Consider the following 13,736-nt stretch of genomic DNA (forward strand, 5'->3'; position numbering starts at 1 on the left):
TTTGACTTGTAAACGACTGAGTCCATGCCCCCAAGCCCCTTGCCCCACCCAGTATTCATTGTGAAGACTCACCATGTATAGATTCTACCCTTTGGTATAAAATGACATGCTAAAGCATGAAATGTCTTTTACCAAAGGTAAATAGGATTTTTGAACTACAGGACAAAGAAGTATCACAGCCAGTTTTGCCCAAACTCTAGGAAAGAAGTGTTATAACGTAGAACCGTACTGTTAATTAGTTTCAAATCCTAAGGTGTTCCTTTACATCTTGCTAATTAAGAGAAATCAAGAGTGCAAAATAGCCCTTTACTTATCTTCAAAGAATGAAGATGAAAGAAAAACAGAAAATGAAACCTCTTTACTTGTTCTGTTCTTTAAAACAGAGCCCTAAGAATCTGCTTGTGCTCACACAAGGAGAAAGACCCAAGTCTTTCCAGAGGGGGAGGGGAAGGGGGCGGGCTGAGAAGCATAATTAGAAGCAAGTTTTCAAATTTTATTAAATTCCTCCACCAGCAAAATACACTTAGAGGCATGTTAAGTTAAACCAGTACCCAAAGACTATGAAAAGCAAGATTACATGTTTGTGTAAGAAGAACGAGCAATTAAGAAAACCAGGACAATTTAAAATGCCATATAAATAAAAGCGACCAGAAGTTGATTTAAAGTTTTTCTTCTGTAATTTGTCTTCCCTTTGTCGTGGCACGCTCAGAGAAAGTGAACGCAGTAGAAGGAGAAGAGGAGGGGGAGAGGGGTGGAGGAAGGGAGGAGCAGTGAAGGAGCCTCTCCCATCCTCCACCCCAGCCCCCAATGGCCCTGCTCGCTCCGCTCGCTCCCGCACCCCCAGCCCCCGCCCTCCTCCTCCCCGATTCTCTCTCCATCTCCCTCCCTCTCCCACCCGCCACTCCCGCCCGCCCTGCCCTCGCTTTGGGGACTCCATCAGCTTTTGATTTGGAAGGACGCTGATTGGCTGGAAGCGATTCAACACACGCCGGGCAAGAGAGCTTTGTCTGAGTTGAAGTGAAGTTGTACAGATTTTCGACTGGAGTCAGCAATCACGGGTGTTTAGTCTGCAGCCGAGCAGAGAAAGGGAGAAAGAATCGCTCGGGAAAGATCCACCGCAGACTCTGCCGGCACCCTGCAATAGACGGATTCCGACTACACAAGGGGGAAAACGCGGAGGTGACACCTTTTTGCCTGCCAACAGGACAAACAGCCAAACAAATGCAAGGATTGGATGGACTCCATGCCGGTAATATCTGGAAGTCGTGACACGGTGTGTATGAAACAAAAGTTTGCGAGCTGTTAATTGCTGTGCTGTGTTATTAAGAGACGCTTTCAAGTTTCCAGTACCAAATGTAGCTTAGCTTTAAGTTGCCAAAGGAAGTTGAGGGAATTGCTTTGCTGTTTTACCTCGCTCTGTGAGAGGAATCTCATAAACTGACTGATGCACCAAATGAATGCTAAAATGCACTTTAGATTTGTGTTTGCACTCCTGGTGGTATCTTTCAACTCCGATGTACTAGGCAAGAATTTAAAATACAGGATTTATGAGGAGCAGAGGGTTGGATCGGTAATTGCAAGACTATCAGAGGATGTGGCTGATGTTTTAGTGAAGCTGCCTAATCCTTCTACTGTTCGTTTTCGAGCCATGCAAAGGGGAAATTCTCCTCTCCTCGTAGTAAATGAGGATAATGGGGAAATCAGCATAGGGGCAAAGATTGACCGTGAACAACTATGCCAGAAAAACTTGAACTGTTCTATAGAGTTTGATGTGATCACTCTACCGACTGAGCATCTGCAGCTTTTCCATATTGAAGTTGAAGTGCTGGATATTAATGACAATTCTCCCCAGTTTTCAAGATCTCTCATACCTATTGAGATCTCGGAGAGTGCAGCAGTCGGGACTCGTATTCCCCTGGACAGTGCCTTTGATCCAGATGTTGGGGAAAATTCCCTCCACACGTACTCTCTCTCAGCCAATGATTTTTTTAATATCGAGGTTCGGACCAGGACTGATGGAGCCAAGTATGCAGAGCTCATAGTGGTCAGAGAGCTGGATCGGGAGCTGAAGTCAAGCTACGAGCTTCAGCTCACCGCCTCGGACATGGGGGTGCCTCAGAGGTCTGGCTCATCCATCCTAAAAATCAGCATTTCTGACTCTAATGACAACAGCCCTGCTTTTGAGCAGCAGTCTTATATAATACAACTCTTAGAAAACTCCCCCGTTGGCACTTTGCTTCTAGACCTGAATGCCACTGATCCAGATGAGGGCGCTAATGGGAAAATTGTCTATTCCTTCAGCAGTCATGTGTCTCCCAAAATTATAGAGACTTTTAAGATTGATTCAGAAAGAGGACATTTGACTCTTTTCAAGCAAGTGGATTATGAAATCACCAAATCCTATGAGATTGATGTTCAGGCTCAAGATTTGGGTCCGAATTCAATCCCAGCTCATTGCAAAATTATAATTAAGGTTGTGGATGTTAATGACAATAAACCTGAAATTAACATAAACCTCATGTCTCCTGGAAAAGAAGAAATATCTTATATTTTTGAAGGGGATCCTGTTGACACATTTGTTGCCTTGGTCAGGGTTCAGGACAAGGATTCTGGGCTGAATGGAGAAATAGTTTGTAAGCTTCACGGACATGGTCACTTTAAACTTCAGAAGACTTATGAAAACAATTATTTAATCTTGACGAACGCCACGCTGGATAGAGAAAAGAGATCTGAATACAGTTTGACTGTAATCGCCGAGGACAAGGGGACACCCAGTCTCTCCACAGTAAAACATTTTACTGTTCAAATCAATGATATAAATGACAATCCACCCCACTTCCAGAGGAGTCGATATGAATTTGCAATCTCGGAGAATAACTCGCCAGGGGCATATATCACCACTGTTACAGCCACAGATCCTGATCTTGGAGAAAATGGGCAAGTTACATATACCATTTTGGAGAGTTTTATCCTCGGAAGTTCCATAACTACATATGTAACCATCGACCCATCTAATGGAGCCATCTATGCTCTCAGAATCTTTGATCATGAGGAAGTGAGTCAGATCACTTTTGTGGTTGAAGCAAGAGATGGTGGAAGTCCAAAGCAACTTGTAAGCAATACCACAGTTGTGCTCACCATCATCGATGAAAATGACAATGTCCCCGTGGTTATAGGGCCTGCACTGCGCAATAACACCGCAGAAATCTCCATCCCCAGAGGGGCTGAAAGCGGCTTTCACATCACAAGAGTAAGGGCAATTGACAGAGACTCTGGTGTGAATGCTGAACTCAGCTGCTCCATAGTAGCAGGTAATGAGGAGAATATCTTTGTCATTGATCCACGATCATGTGACATCCATACCAACGTAAGCATGGAATCTGTTCCCTACACAGAATGGGAGCTCTCAGTTGTCATCCAGGACAAAGGCAATCCTCAGCTGCATACCAAAGTCCTTCTGAAGTGTATCATCTTTGAATATGCAGAGTCAGTGACAAGTACAGCAATGACCTCAGTAAGCCAGACATCCTTGGATGTCTCCATGATTATAATTATTTCCTTAGGAGCAATTTGTGCAGTGTTGTTGGTTATTATGGTGCTGTTTGCAACTAGGTGTAACCGAGAAAAGAAAGACACGAGATCCTACAACTGCAGGGTGGCAGAATCAACTTACCAGCACCACCCAAAAAGACCCTCCAGACAGATTCATAAAGGGGACATCACGTTGGTGCCTACTGTAAATGGCACCCTGCCTATCAGATCTCATCACAGGTCGTCTCCGTCTTCATCTCCTACCTTAGAAAGAGGGCAAATGGGCAGCCGGCAGAGTCACAACAGTCACCAGTCCCTCAACAGTTTGGTGACAATCTCCTCGAACCACGTGCCAGAGAATTTCTCGTTAGAACTCACCCACGCCACCCCTGCTGTTGAGGTAAGATCATACCCTGCACCTAATCACTGACAAAGTCAGCTGTTAGTGATCAGAAGTTCTGTATGTGTTAGTTCTTAAACGCTTCCACTGATAAGTAACAATACTAACAATATGCATGTTAAATAGAATGCAACTTACATCATGTAGGTGTAACAAGTATATACATCTTAACATAGTGTTTTAGTTTCTTATAAAGAATTTCCTTGCATGTACTATATATAATATTGAAAAATAAGTGTGACGCTAGCAAAGGTCTACCTAATTAGAATCCCCTTACTTCCCAGATTGATACTTCAAGCCAGAAATAAAAGGACTTGCTTGATTCTCATAGTTATGTTCTGCAAGAAAAATTAAAAAAACTGAGGTCTCCATAATCCCATCTCAGTGCATGTGTATTTGTTCAACTTTTGAATTTTTTGTGCCTTTGACTACATGTGTTAGAGTGTTGTATTCTACAGCATCCTCCAGGTATTTTGGTAACTGGTCACTTTAATCTGAACTATAAAACAGAGGAAATCAATCAGTTATTTACAAAGGAATCTTCCTTCTAAAAGAAAAAGCTAGCTGTATGAGATCATCCAGATCTCTCTGGGATCTATTTCAGCTCTGTTTGGGTGGCTGGCTGCATGGTCTGTCATAGTCCAGTATATGTAAATCTTTGAAACAGAGATACTATGTTCAGTTAATTAGGATGAAATAGTGAGTGACTGTTTTTCTTTGCATAAAGCTTGTGTGTACTGGGAGGTTGTTTCCAGGAATCAGTACTGTCTATTTGGTTTCCAGCAGGTCTCCCAGCTTCTTTCAATGCTTCACCAGGGACAGTATCAGCCAAGGCCAAGTTTTCGAGGAAACAAATATTCCAGGAGCTATAGGTATGAATGACCCTTGTGCTATTAGATCTCAAATAACATACAACCTGAAGAGTAAAAACTATACTTTGCCTGATTTCTCTTTCTAGATATGCCCTTCAAGACATGGACAAATTTAGCTTGAAAGACAGTGGCCGTGGTGACAGTGAAGCAGGGGACAGTGATTATGATTTGGGGCGAGATTCTCCAATAGATAGGCTGCTGGGCGAAGGCTTCAGTGACCTGTTTCTTACAGATGGAAGAATTCCAGCAGGTAAGAGGGTAGTGATGGATAAATCTTTATTTTGAGATCAACTACACCAGTGAAAAGAGCAGTTTCTCCTATGCTTTTATGTCTTCTTTCTCCTTTGCACAAAAGTATCTGTAATATGCACACTCTTAGTGATGGACAAAAACTGAAACAATTTTAAATGATTTCATTAAAATTCATAGTAAACAGCTGGTAGAGAAAGGGAGTAAGCATGAGAGCTTAAGAGGACAAGGAAGATGTGTGGAAAGGAGGATAGGAAACCACACCACTTCCCTCCTCTCTCTACCCCATCCCCTACTGCTGTACGACACTCTTGAGCAACTCTATAAAATTACTAGGTGGCCGTTTTTATTCAGACAGCCTGTTTTGGTGCCTAGTGGTGAACTGGACTATAATTTGGAGGACACATTTCCTGCGATGGTAACCAACTCACATAATCAGAGATTAAAATACACTAGGGAATGGTACACTTTAACCACTAAAAATAGGAGAAAGAATGCATCTCTGTAGGTGGTTAAGCATGGAATATTTTTTGCCACCTTTCATTTTATGTCTCCACTGTAATGAAGGGGAACAGGAGTCCAAGAGGGGAACTTACAAGGACACAGCTAGATGGAGGAAGTCCTATTAAGTTATGAGCCACATTTTCCTTAGAGTCCCTTCTCTCTAATCCTGCAGCAAAAATTCTCTGATCCAGCTGGGTAAATACCGACTGCATCACTCCTAGCAACCCAGTTACTAAAGACTGTAATAGTAAATCAAGCCTTAGGAACATATAAATGCTCCTTTGGCTACTTAGGTTTCCAGATTCCACTGAATATTGATCAGATGACTGCCACTTGATAAACGAGTAAATGAAATGATAAATGAAAGGCAGAGCAAAATTATATTACTTATCTGAGTTCCACTGAACATCTGTTTTCTAAATACAGACAAGTAAGAGCGTTTAGGAAATAGACACGAGGGAGATTCAGAAAGCCACAGAAATTCAGTCGAAATCAGTAAATAGAAACTCTAGCTCTCATAGACTGAGTCATAGTGGTGGCAGGAGTATTAGGATTAGTTCCAGCAGTCGCAGGAGTAGTTAGTTACCAACGATGCCCCAGGGCTTACTCTGAGCCCAGGAGGAGCTCTGTATCTGCACTGCCCCTCCCAACACTTTGACATAGGAATTAGTGGTGGTGGTAATAACAATAGTGTTCTTATTTTTTATTTTTAGATTTGAAAACTGAAACTTATAAAGATTTTTAAAAAATGTCCAAAATCAAGCAATTTGTATGTGGTAGAGGTGGGCTTTGAACCAATCCCTCTACTCCTAGACACTAATCTATCTAGAGTAAAGTAACCAGTTTTTATTTTTTTAAATATGTTGAGTGACGTATTTGTTCTTACATTCTAAAGACTAACTACTGTCTGTGAAACTATTAAGTGCTGCTTACTTGATTATGCTATTGCTGTAATAGACACTGCATTTCTGGCAGGATGAATGTACGTGAAGAACCTCTAGTGTAATTAAGGGCATAATTGGTGTAGAGAGCCAGTACTTACACAGTCACCCACGGTGTCTTTTTTTTTTTTTAATTCATAGACTCCCTAGACCAATTGAAAGAGAAATCCTTGAAAACCTAGTAGAATATATATGGCCTCAGATAACTTGCTCAAAGAGAACCAGTTTTATTCGTAGCCATGAAATGAAAAAGGTGGCTGAATTTCTATGATCCTATAATATTGCTAGAACTTTTAATTTTGAATATTGATCCCTAATTTTGAATAATACAATTTCCCAAATTACATTATTTCATAAAACAGAAAAGTAACATCATGGGTATATCAATATTTCATTATATATGTTATTTTTTAAATTGTAGAAAGTTGATTCATTGAAATTTTAATTTATCAGCATAGTTAAAAGGAGAATAACTGCCCCTACTGAGATAACTTTGCAGTTTCTGGGCCTAAATAATGCCTAAAGTCCTTTTTAATTCTGAAATTCTGTAACTTAATAGCTAATCATGGGCTAATTTTTTTTTTAAAGGTCAAGATTCCTCTTTCACGCTATCCTATATTTTCAAAGTTACCACCACTAGATATGTTCGTGGTAGGAGAGTTATCTGATGCTTGAATTAAAATAATTAAATTAAAATACATGTTAAAGAATAAAGACATTGGAGAAACAATAGGTAGCTAATGATGAAGTCTAGATAATAGTAGGTCTTGTTTAGTGAGTGACTTTAGACTCCTCCCAAGTTACATTTGTGTTCAAAGTTACAGGCTCAACCTTTAATTATCATTAATAACACCACCTAATATATAGACAATCCTTTACAAAACAGTTCTTTAGTTACACAATCATACTTAATCTGAGTATTCGGTGGGAGAGCTGTTTCGCTAGGGCATGGTATTGTATTACAATACACTGTATTCCAGTATATACACGCCTGCCGTACCAGCCACCTACCTCTACGTGGGGTTTGGTGGAAATTATTCTGGAGGCACAGAGCACCAGGAAATCACCAATGATCTGTAAAATATCTTAAGCTTTATTTAGGTTTGGCTAGTATAGATAGAAATGTGCATAACTCATTATCTACACATAGATAACCATCCCTTAATTATGACCCTTACTCTGATGATACATCACCATATTCTGGTTTATTCTTCATCCTGGCAGCCTCTACTGGCACATTAGGGGGTAAAACTTGTGCTTTGTGAACTTATATTCCCAGAAAATACTCCAAGTAGAAAAAAAAATGTAAATCCACATCTGAAAGCCATTAACAGATACCAGCACCGTTTTCTAAAGCATGTATATTTTTAGAACTTCAGTGTCTCATTCCAACTGTTTTTTCTGCATTAGTCTGTGATCAAATATAAATTATGTTATGTAGCTCTGCCGGCCAGCAGGGTCATTTCTGGTCATTCATTCTATTAATTCCCACAGAAGGATCCTGCATTCTAAGCAGTAAAGTCACTGTGCATTTTTGTCTGTTGGCTCATGTTTGTCAACATACTTTCTTCCTTACTAATTCAGCTTTGAACTACAACACTACATAGATGGCCGCCAAATCTCCCTTTCCCTGAAGTATTCGCTATGCCAGGACGTTCATGTGGTACTCCTTCTTGATTAAGCTCATTCTATTTTTTCTCATTCTGTCATCAGTGATCACTTAATTCAAACAGTCCTCTTTAAGTCCATGTCCTTTCCATTCTCACGGCTGGTGTCCTCTTTCTGGCCCTTTGTCCATGGCTGGTGTACTGTACCAGCCCACAAACCAATACTCACTCTCCAATCACTTCTCCCTTTGTCAAATCTTTCTTTCATTTAGCTTGAGCTTTTTCAGAATATTTTCCCTTATGTTTTGGGGGTTCAAAAGCAAGAATTGACTTTTGTTGCCCAGCAACACTTGATTCAACTATTTATCTTGGCATTCCAAGGTCAGAGACATCCACTCTTTGCTTAACTGTCAATTTTCCTTTTGAATTTTTTGCAATAGGCAGAGCCTCCTCTCTACCTAATACACCAGTCCTTTGCTCATGCCCTCTTTCTACCTGAAAAAATCACTTTGTCTGAATCCTATTCATCTCTCAAAGTTGGTTTAAGTTGCTCTTTAATTACTTCAGCCTCCATGTCTACTCTATTTTTTTAATTTTATTTTTATTGAAGTATAGTTGCTATACAGCATTACATAATATCACAGGTGTACAATAGAGTGATTTACAATTTTTTTACAATTATACTCCATTTATAGTTATTATAAAATTTTGGCTATATTCCCCATGTTATACAGCACATCCTTATAGCTTATTTTATATCTAATAGTTTGCTTCTTACTCCCCTACCCCTATCATGCCCCTCCCCGCTTCCCTCTCCCCACTGGTAACCACTAGTTTGTTCTCTTAATCTCTAAGTCTGCTTTTTTTTGTTATATTCATTCTTTTGCTGTATTTTTTTAGATTCCACATATGAGTGATACCATAGAGTATTTGCCTTTTTTCTTCTTTTGACATGCCCTCAGCTTCATATAGTTTGGCATGTTAACTGGGCATTTATGACCTCCTTTGTTATGCATGACCCAGAATTATACCTGAAACCATCTGAGGGTAGGGAGCTATCATAGCACTTTACATATGGCAGGCTCTTAATAAATAATTGATTGATGACTCAGTGATTAATGGCTTGACAGAAGTTAAGCATACATCTTTGTTCTTACATCTGATGCTTGCTTCCTGCCCTACCTAGAACATCTAGCAGAGGGCTGAAATTGACAGTCATGCAGTGGGAAGGAAGAGCTGTCTACTTCCCCAAGGCTTTTCCTCCTCAGCAGAAATTCAGCCACCTGACAGAGCTTTCAAAGAGTGACAAGAAGGCTCCCCACTGCACCACTTGCCAACAAGTCCTGATTCATTGGACATGGTATGGAATATCTGTGGCACTAACTTACATGTATGCTGAGAGCACTTTCCAACAGTTGAGTCTCAGGGGAAAAGCTGAAAATATTAATGAAATTGAGAAATTCTTCTGTTCCAGCACACTTCCACTTGTATTATTTTGGCCATCCTTCTCTCCATGTGTCTTTATTCATCAATTTTCCATATTTTTTGAATTTTATAATTGTATGTTAATTTATCATTTTATAATTAAAGCCTTGTTTATTTGTTATGAAGTTATAAAATAGCATTCCTTTTCTAAAACTTCCTCTGACCACATTTATTTTTGAATATAAACTGTCATATTAATCACCCAGATGGTATTGTTGTTTTCATTATACTCAGTTCTCCAGAAAGTTGATTATACTCAGGATTCTTAGAAGCCTATGTGATTTTTCCCTTTCTCCTGTGTCATTAAACATTAAAACAAAACGAAGCCAATCAAACAATTAAGTCCTTCCCACAGAGTTAAAAGCCAGAAAACAAATGAAGAGGTATAAACAGGTCTGTTCCCCTTCCTTCTAACAGGATGTGAGTAAGACAGTGTAGACAGGCTTCCTTTCCATTTTCAGAGACCCAGGGAATTAGGAAAAAAATTCATTACCACTTTGATAGTTATTTCACTGCTGATAAACCTCATTGCTATTAAGATGTTCCAGTTACTTTCACCACCTTTTGCTTTGGTTTTGTCCACATTTAAATGATGAACAACAATGGTTGGTAAATATTTCCAACTAGTAATAACACATGAAGCCAGCACATCTAAAATATTTTTTTTCTTGCTTGTTTAAATTTAACCTTTCTTCAGAGAAAAATTACATAAGGATTCTCAATATTGCTCTTTCCCTTACTCCATAGGGATTTCCTTGGGATTGGCATTCACACTGTCCAACATTCTCCCTAATTTATATTTCTAGTGTTCCTAGCAATCAGACATCTTCTCTCACAGTTGTTCTCATTTCTGTTTCTCAATGTCCCCTTCTCTATTAAGAGTTGAGGTCCAGGATTCATGAGGTATAGGAACAGAATTATCTTGAAGTCTCAAAGGATGGAATTCGCTCTGAATATATAGGTATGGCTGATATCAATCCAGTTTTCATTCAGATCTGAGATAATTACCTTGCATTTTCTGTATTGTGTCATTTGCTCTCAAACAAAATCATGATGTTGAAGAGACCTAACTGTCACTGAAAGAAATGGATGCTTTGTGGAGTATATTTTACATCTTCACATTTCTTGGTTGTTATGTAGTTTAGTTATTATATTTGCCAAATTTAGAGATCCCACCCCTTCATTTTTCTGCTTTTCTCATATCATTGATGGTGTTCTGAGTGTAGCCACTCACATTCCAACAGGTCATCATAACATCTGGAAGAACTAACCAATGGATTTTTCATATTCTTCATCCTTTGATGACTTTTCCAACTCTCTGAATCTCAAACCTGTAAAAGACTTCTTAACAGTGTAACTGCACATGCCTGGTAGTTGAGGGTAATTTGCACTGCTATTTTAAGCAGCAAGTCAATAAATAAACCAGAATATTTTAAGAGAGATTGATAAGTATAATTACTTGATAGTTTATTATATTCTCAATGCCTCCAGTAAAAGTAAAGTAGGTCAGACAGATCTCAATATCTAGCAGGTATTCAAAGGTATTATTACTCAAGGCTTATCTGGTGGCATTCTAAAGTTATAGATTTCACCTTACATCTCTGGGACTGTTTAGAGTTTATGTTTGGCAAATATTTCATCACCCACACCTTTGCTCTTTTGCAGTCTTTCTCATGTGTAAGTTTTCAATCTATTTTCTCATTACTTGAGTAGCAGATGATATTCCTGAGAAGTGCATGAGTCATAACCCTCCTTGTCATATTTGATAGACAAGAATAAAACATATACCAGGTCCATAAAACCAGCAGTCAAATCAAAGCCGTAATTGTAGTCCATCTCGTGTGTAAAATAATCCGTTAGTATCACAGTCATAGTTTAAAATGGTCTTATTCTATTTAAATCAAATTGTAATTTTCCTATTATCTTGAGTCACGCTACACCTAATGACCAATCCTCATTGCGTTCCTTGAGTGCAGCTATGAGGCTGTGCACGGAAGAATGCAGGGTCCTGGGACACTCCGACCAGTGCTGGATGCCACCGCTGCCCTCGCCTTCCTCGGATTACAGGAGTAACATGTTCATACCGGGGGAAGAATTCCCATCCCAGCCCCAGCAGCAAAATCCGCATCAGAGCCTTGAAGATGACGCCCAGCCTGCAGATTCTGGTGAGAAGAAGAAGAGTTTTTCCACTTTTGGGAAGGACTCCCCAAGCGATGAAGACTCTGGGGACACCAGCACCTCCTCTCTGCTCTCGGAAATGAGCAGTGTGTTCCAGCGCCTCTTGCCCGCCTCCCTGGACACGTACTCTGAGTGCAGCGAGGCGGATCGGTCCAACTCTCTGGAACGCAGGAAGGGGCCTCTGCCCACCAAGGCTGTGGGTTACCCGCAGGGGGTGGCGGCCTGGGCGGCCAGCACGCATTTCCAGAATCCCACCACCAACTCAGGGCCCCCGCTGGGGACTCACTCCAGTGTGCAGCCCTCTGCAAAATGGCTGCCGGCCATGGAGGAGATCCCTGAAAACTACGAAGAAGATGATTTCGACAACGTGCTCAACCACCTCAATGACGGCAAACACGAACTCATGGATGCCAGTGAGCTAGTGGCTGAGATTAACAAACTGCTTCAGGATGTCCGCCAGAGCTAGGAGACTACAGCAAGGCATGTTTGTTTCTATGTATGTGGAAACGGGGACAGCGGAAGCCCTGAAAAGAACTGGCGTTGCCAAATAGTTGCATTTATCATAAATGTGTCTGTGTATATTGAATATTAAATACTGTATTTTCGTATGTACACAATGCAAGTGTGATTATTTTAATCTGTATTTTAAAAATACATTTGTACCTTATATTTATGTGTAATTTAACAGACAAATTTTATTTTTTTACTCCCATGACAAACATGTCTTTCCTAATCATGTAGAAACTAGCCACTGTTCAAATCTGATATAATATTCAACCACAAAGTATAAAGGCACTGCTTAGATTAGTTATGTTGGGGAAGAAATTGTTATGCTGTAGGAACAACCCCACTAAAGCATTATTCAAGTCTTAGTTCCATTAAGTGACCCAGCTTTCTTTTTCTACCTTTTTTTAAAAAATTAAGTATTGATAAAAAAATCTAACTATTTTATTATTGTTGTTTTTGTTATTTTTACTGCTCTCTGCTAGTTCTGATAGTTCAACTATTAACGGTAAAATTGAAACATGAGGTGAAATTTTATTTCAGGACTGGGAAGTATCTTTCAAAGACGATGTAAAAAATAGAACTAGAATCAGTTTCCTAAATCCCAGGCTCCTACTATTCCAGAGCATCACAGTGGTCTGTTCTTGAGAACATTTTTCCTAAAGTATTATCATCTATTTATAAACAATGAATTTTATACCATCCTTGTAATATGAGACCTGCCCCAAGGAAATGGAATCTGTCCTTTAAATGGGTAACAGTGTGTATTTTAACAGCATAAAGTATTAACAGACAAAGAGTTAGGTCAGTGTCCCTCCTAGGGTAGTAAATATAATTGATTTACCCTAAAACTGTTCTATTTGAATCATCCTCTCTCCTCTCACAAAACTTGAATGTTTTTATTTTTTGCAACCTTTTTTTTCTATAACTATTCACTTTTAGCTTTTGTCTCTAGTGCATGATCTCATATTTTTGCTTTTGTTTTTAGTATAAGAACATTTATAAAATTGCATTTTTGTTACTGCAATTCTGTTTTATTTGTTGTGTGACAAACGGCAAATTCTTTATTTATTGTGCTGTTATCTCTCTGTGTGGAATGCCTTGGTAAGAGAGATCGTTATGACTGTTCTCATTTATGACCAAGCTTCTATTAATGTTATTTCTGTGAATACACTATCTTGATTGTACTCTCCAGAAAATTTTGCTGTCAGTGAAAATAAAAGGAAAATTAAAGTAAAGCTAAAAACTGTCCATAAATCAGAGTCCTGTTCCTACCTATACCTTCAAAAACTTGGCATGAAGCATACCCTTTGTGAGGGGTAATCCACTGTTGGCATTTGAATGATAGAGAAGGAGAAAACCACAATGAAAAAGGAATGAATCTGAGACCTGAAATGGGAATGAAAGTAGTCTAACATATTCCCAGTAAATGAAAGAACTTATATGCATTTGAAGTGTAAAGAAA

General features: G+C 39.4%; 1 protein-coding gene across 3 annotated transcripts; it reads left to right on the forward strand.

The window, feature by feature from the left end:
- The first annotated feature begins 972 nt into the window (after nt 1-972).
- PCDH18 (protocadherin 18) lies at nt 973-13,520 on the forward strand. 3 transcript variants are annotated; one of them, XM_074378617.1, is made up of 4 exons: nt 973-3,931; nt 4,715-4,803; nt 4,890-5,053; nt 9,291-9,790. In XM_074378617.1, the coding sequence occupies exons 1-4, from the start codon at nt 1,445-1,447 to the stop codon at nt 9,308-9,310; spliced, it is 2,760 nt and encodes a 919-aa protein (XP_074234718.1). In that variant the 5' UTR covers nt 973-1,444; the 3' UTR covers nt 9,311-9,790. The 3 variants fall into 3 exon arrangements, with proteins under 3 accessions (XP_074234718.1, XP_074234708.1, XP_045373966.2); XM_074378607.1 differs by lacking the exon at nt 9,291-9,790 and adding an exon at nt 11,566-13,520 and having other exon boundaries at nt 985-3,931; XM_045518010.2 differs by lacking the exon at nt 9,291-9,790 and adding an exon at nt 11,566-13,520 and having other exon boundaries at nt 986-3,931; nt 4,718-4,803.
- The last annotated feature ends 216 nt before the right edge of the window (nt 13,521-13,736 follow it).

Source organism: Camelus bactrianus, chromosome 2 (genome assembly GCF_048773025.1).
Source record: "Camelus bactrianus isolate YW-2024 breed Bactrian camel chromosome 2, ASM4877302v1, whole genome shotgun sequence".
NCBI lineage: Eukaryota > Metazoa > Chordata > Mammalia > Artiodactyla > Camelidae > Camelus > Camelus bactrianus.

Bases quoted from the DNA above. Each gene is read 5' to 3' on its own strand.
- PCDH18 (XM_074378607.1), top strand. From the start codon at position 1,445: ATGCACCAAATGAATGCTAAAATGCACTTTAGATTTGTGTTTGCACTC. The intron at 3,932-4,714 runs GTAAGATCATAC...TTTGGTTTCCAG, and splicing joins ACGCCACCCCTGCTGTTGAG to CAGGTCTCCCAGCTTCTTTC. The intron at 4,804-4,889 runs GTATGAATGACC...TTCTCTTTCTAG, and splicing joins AAATATTCCAGGAGCTATAG to ATATGCCCTTCAAGACATGG.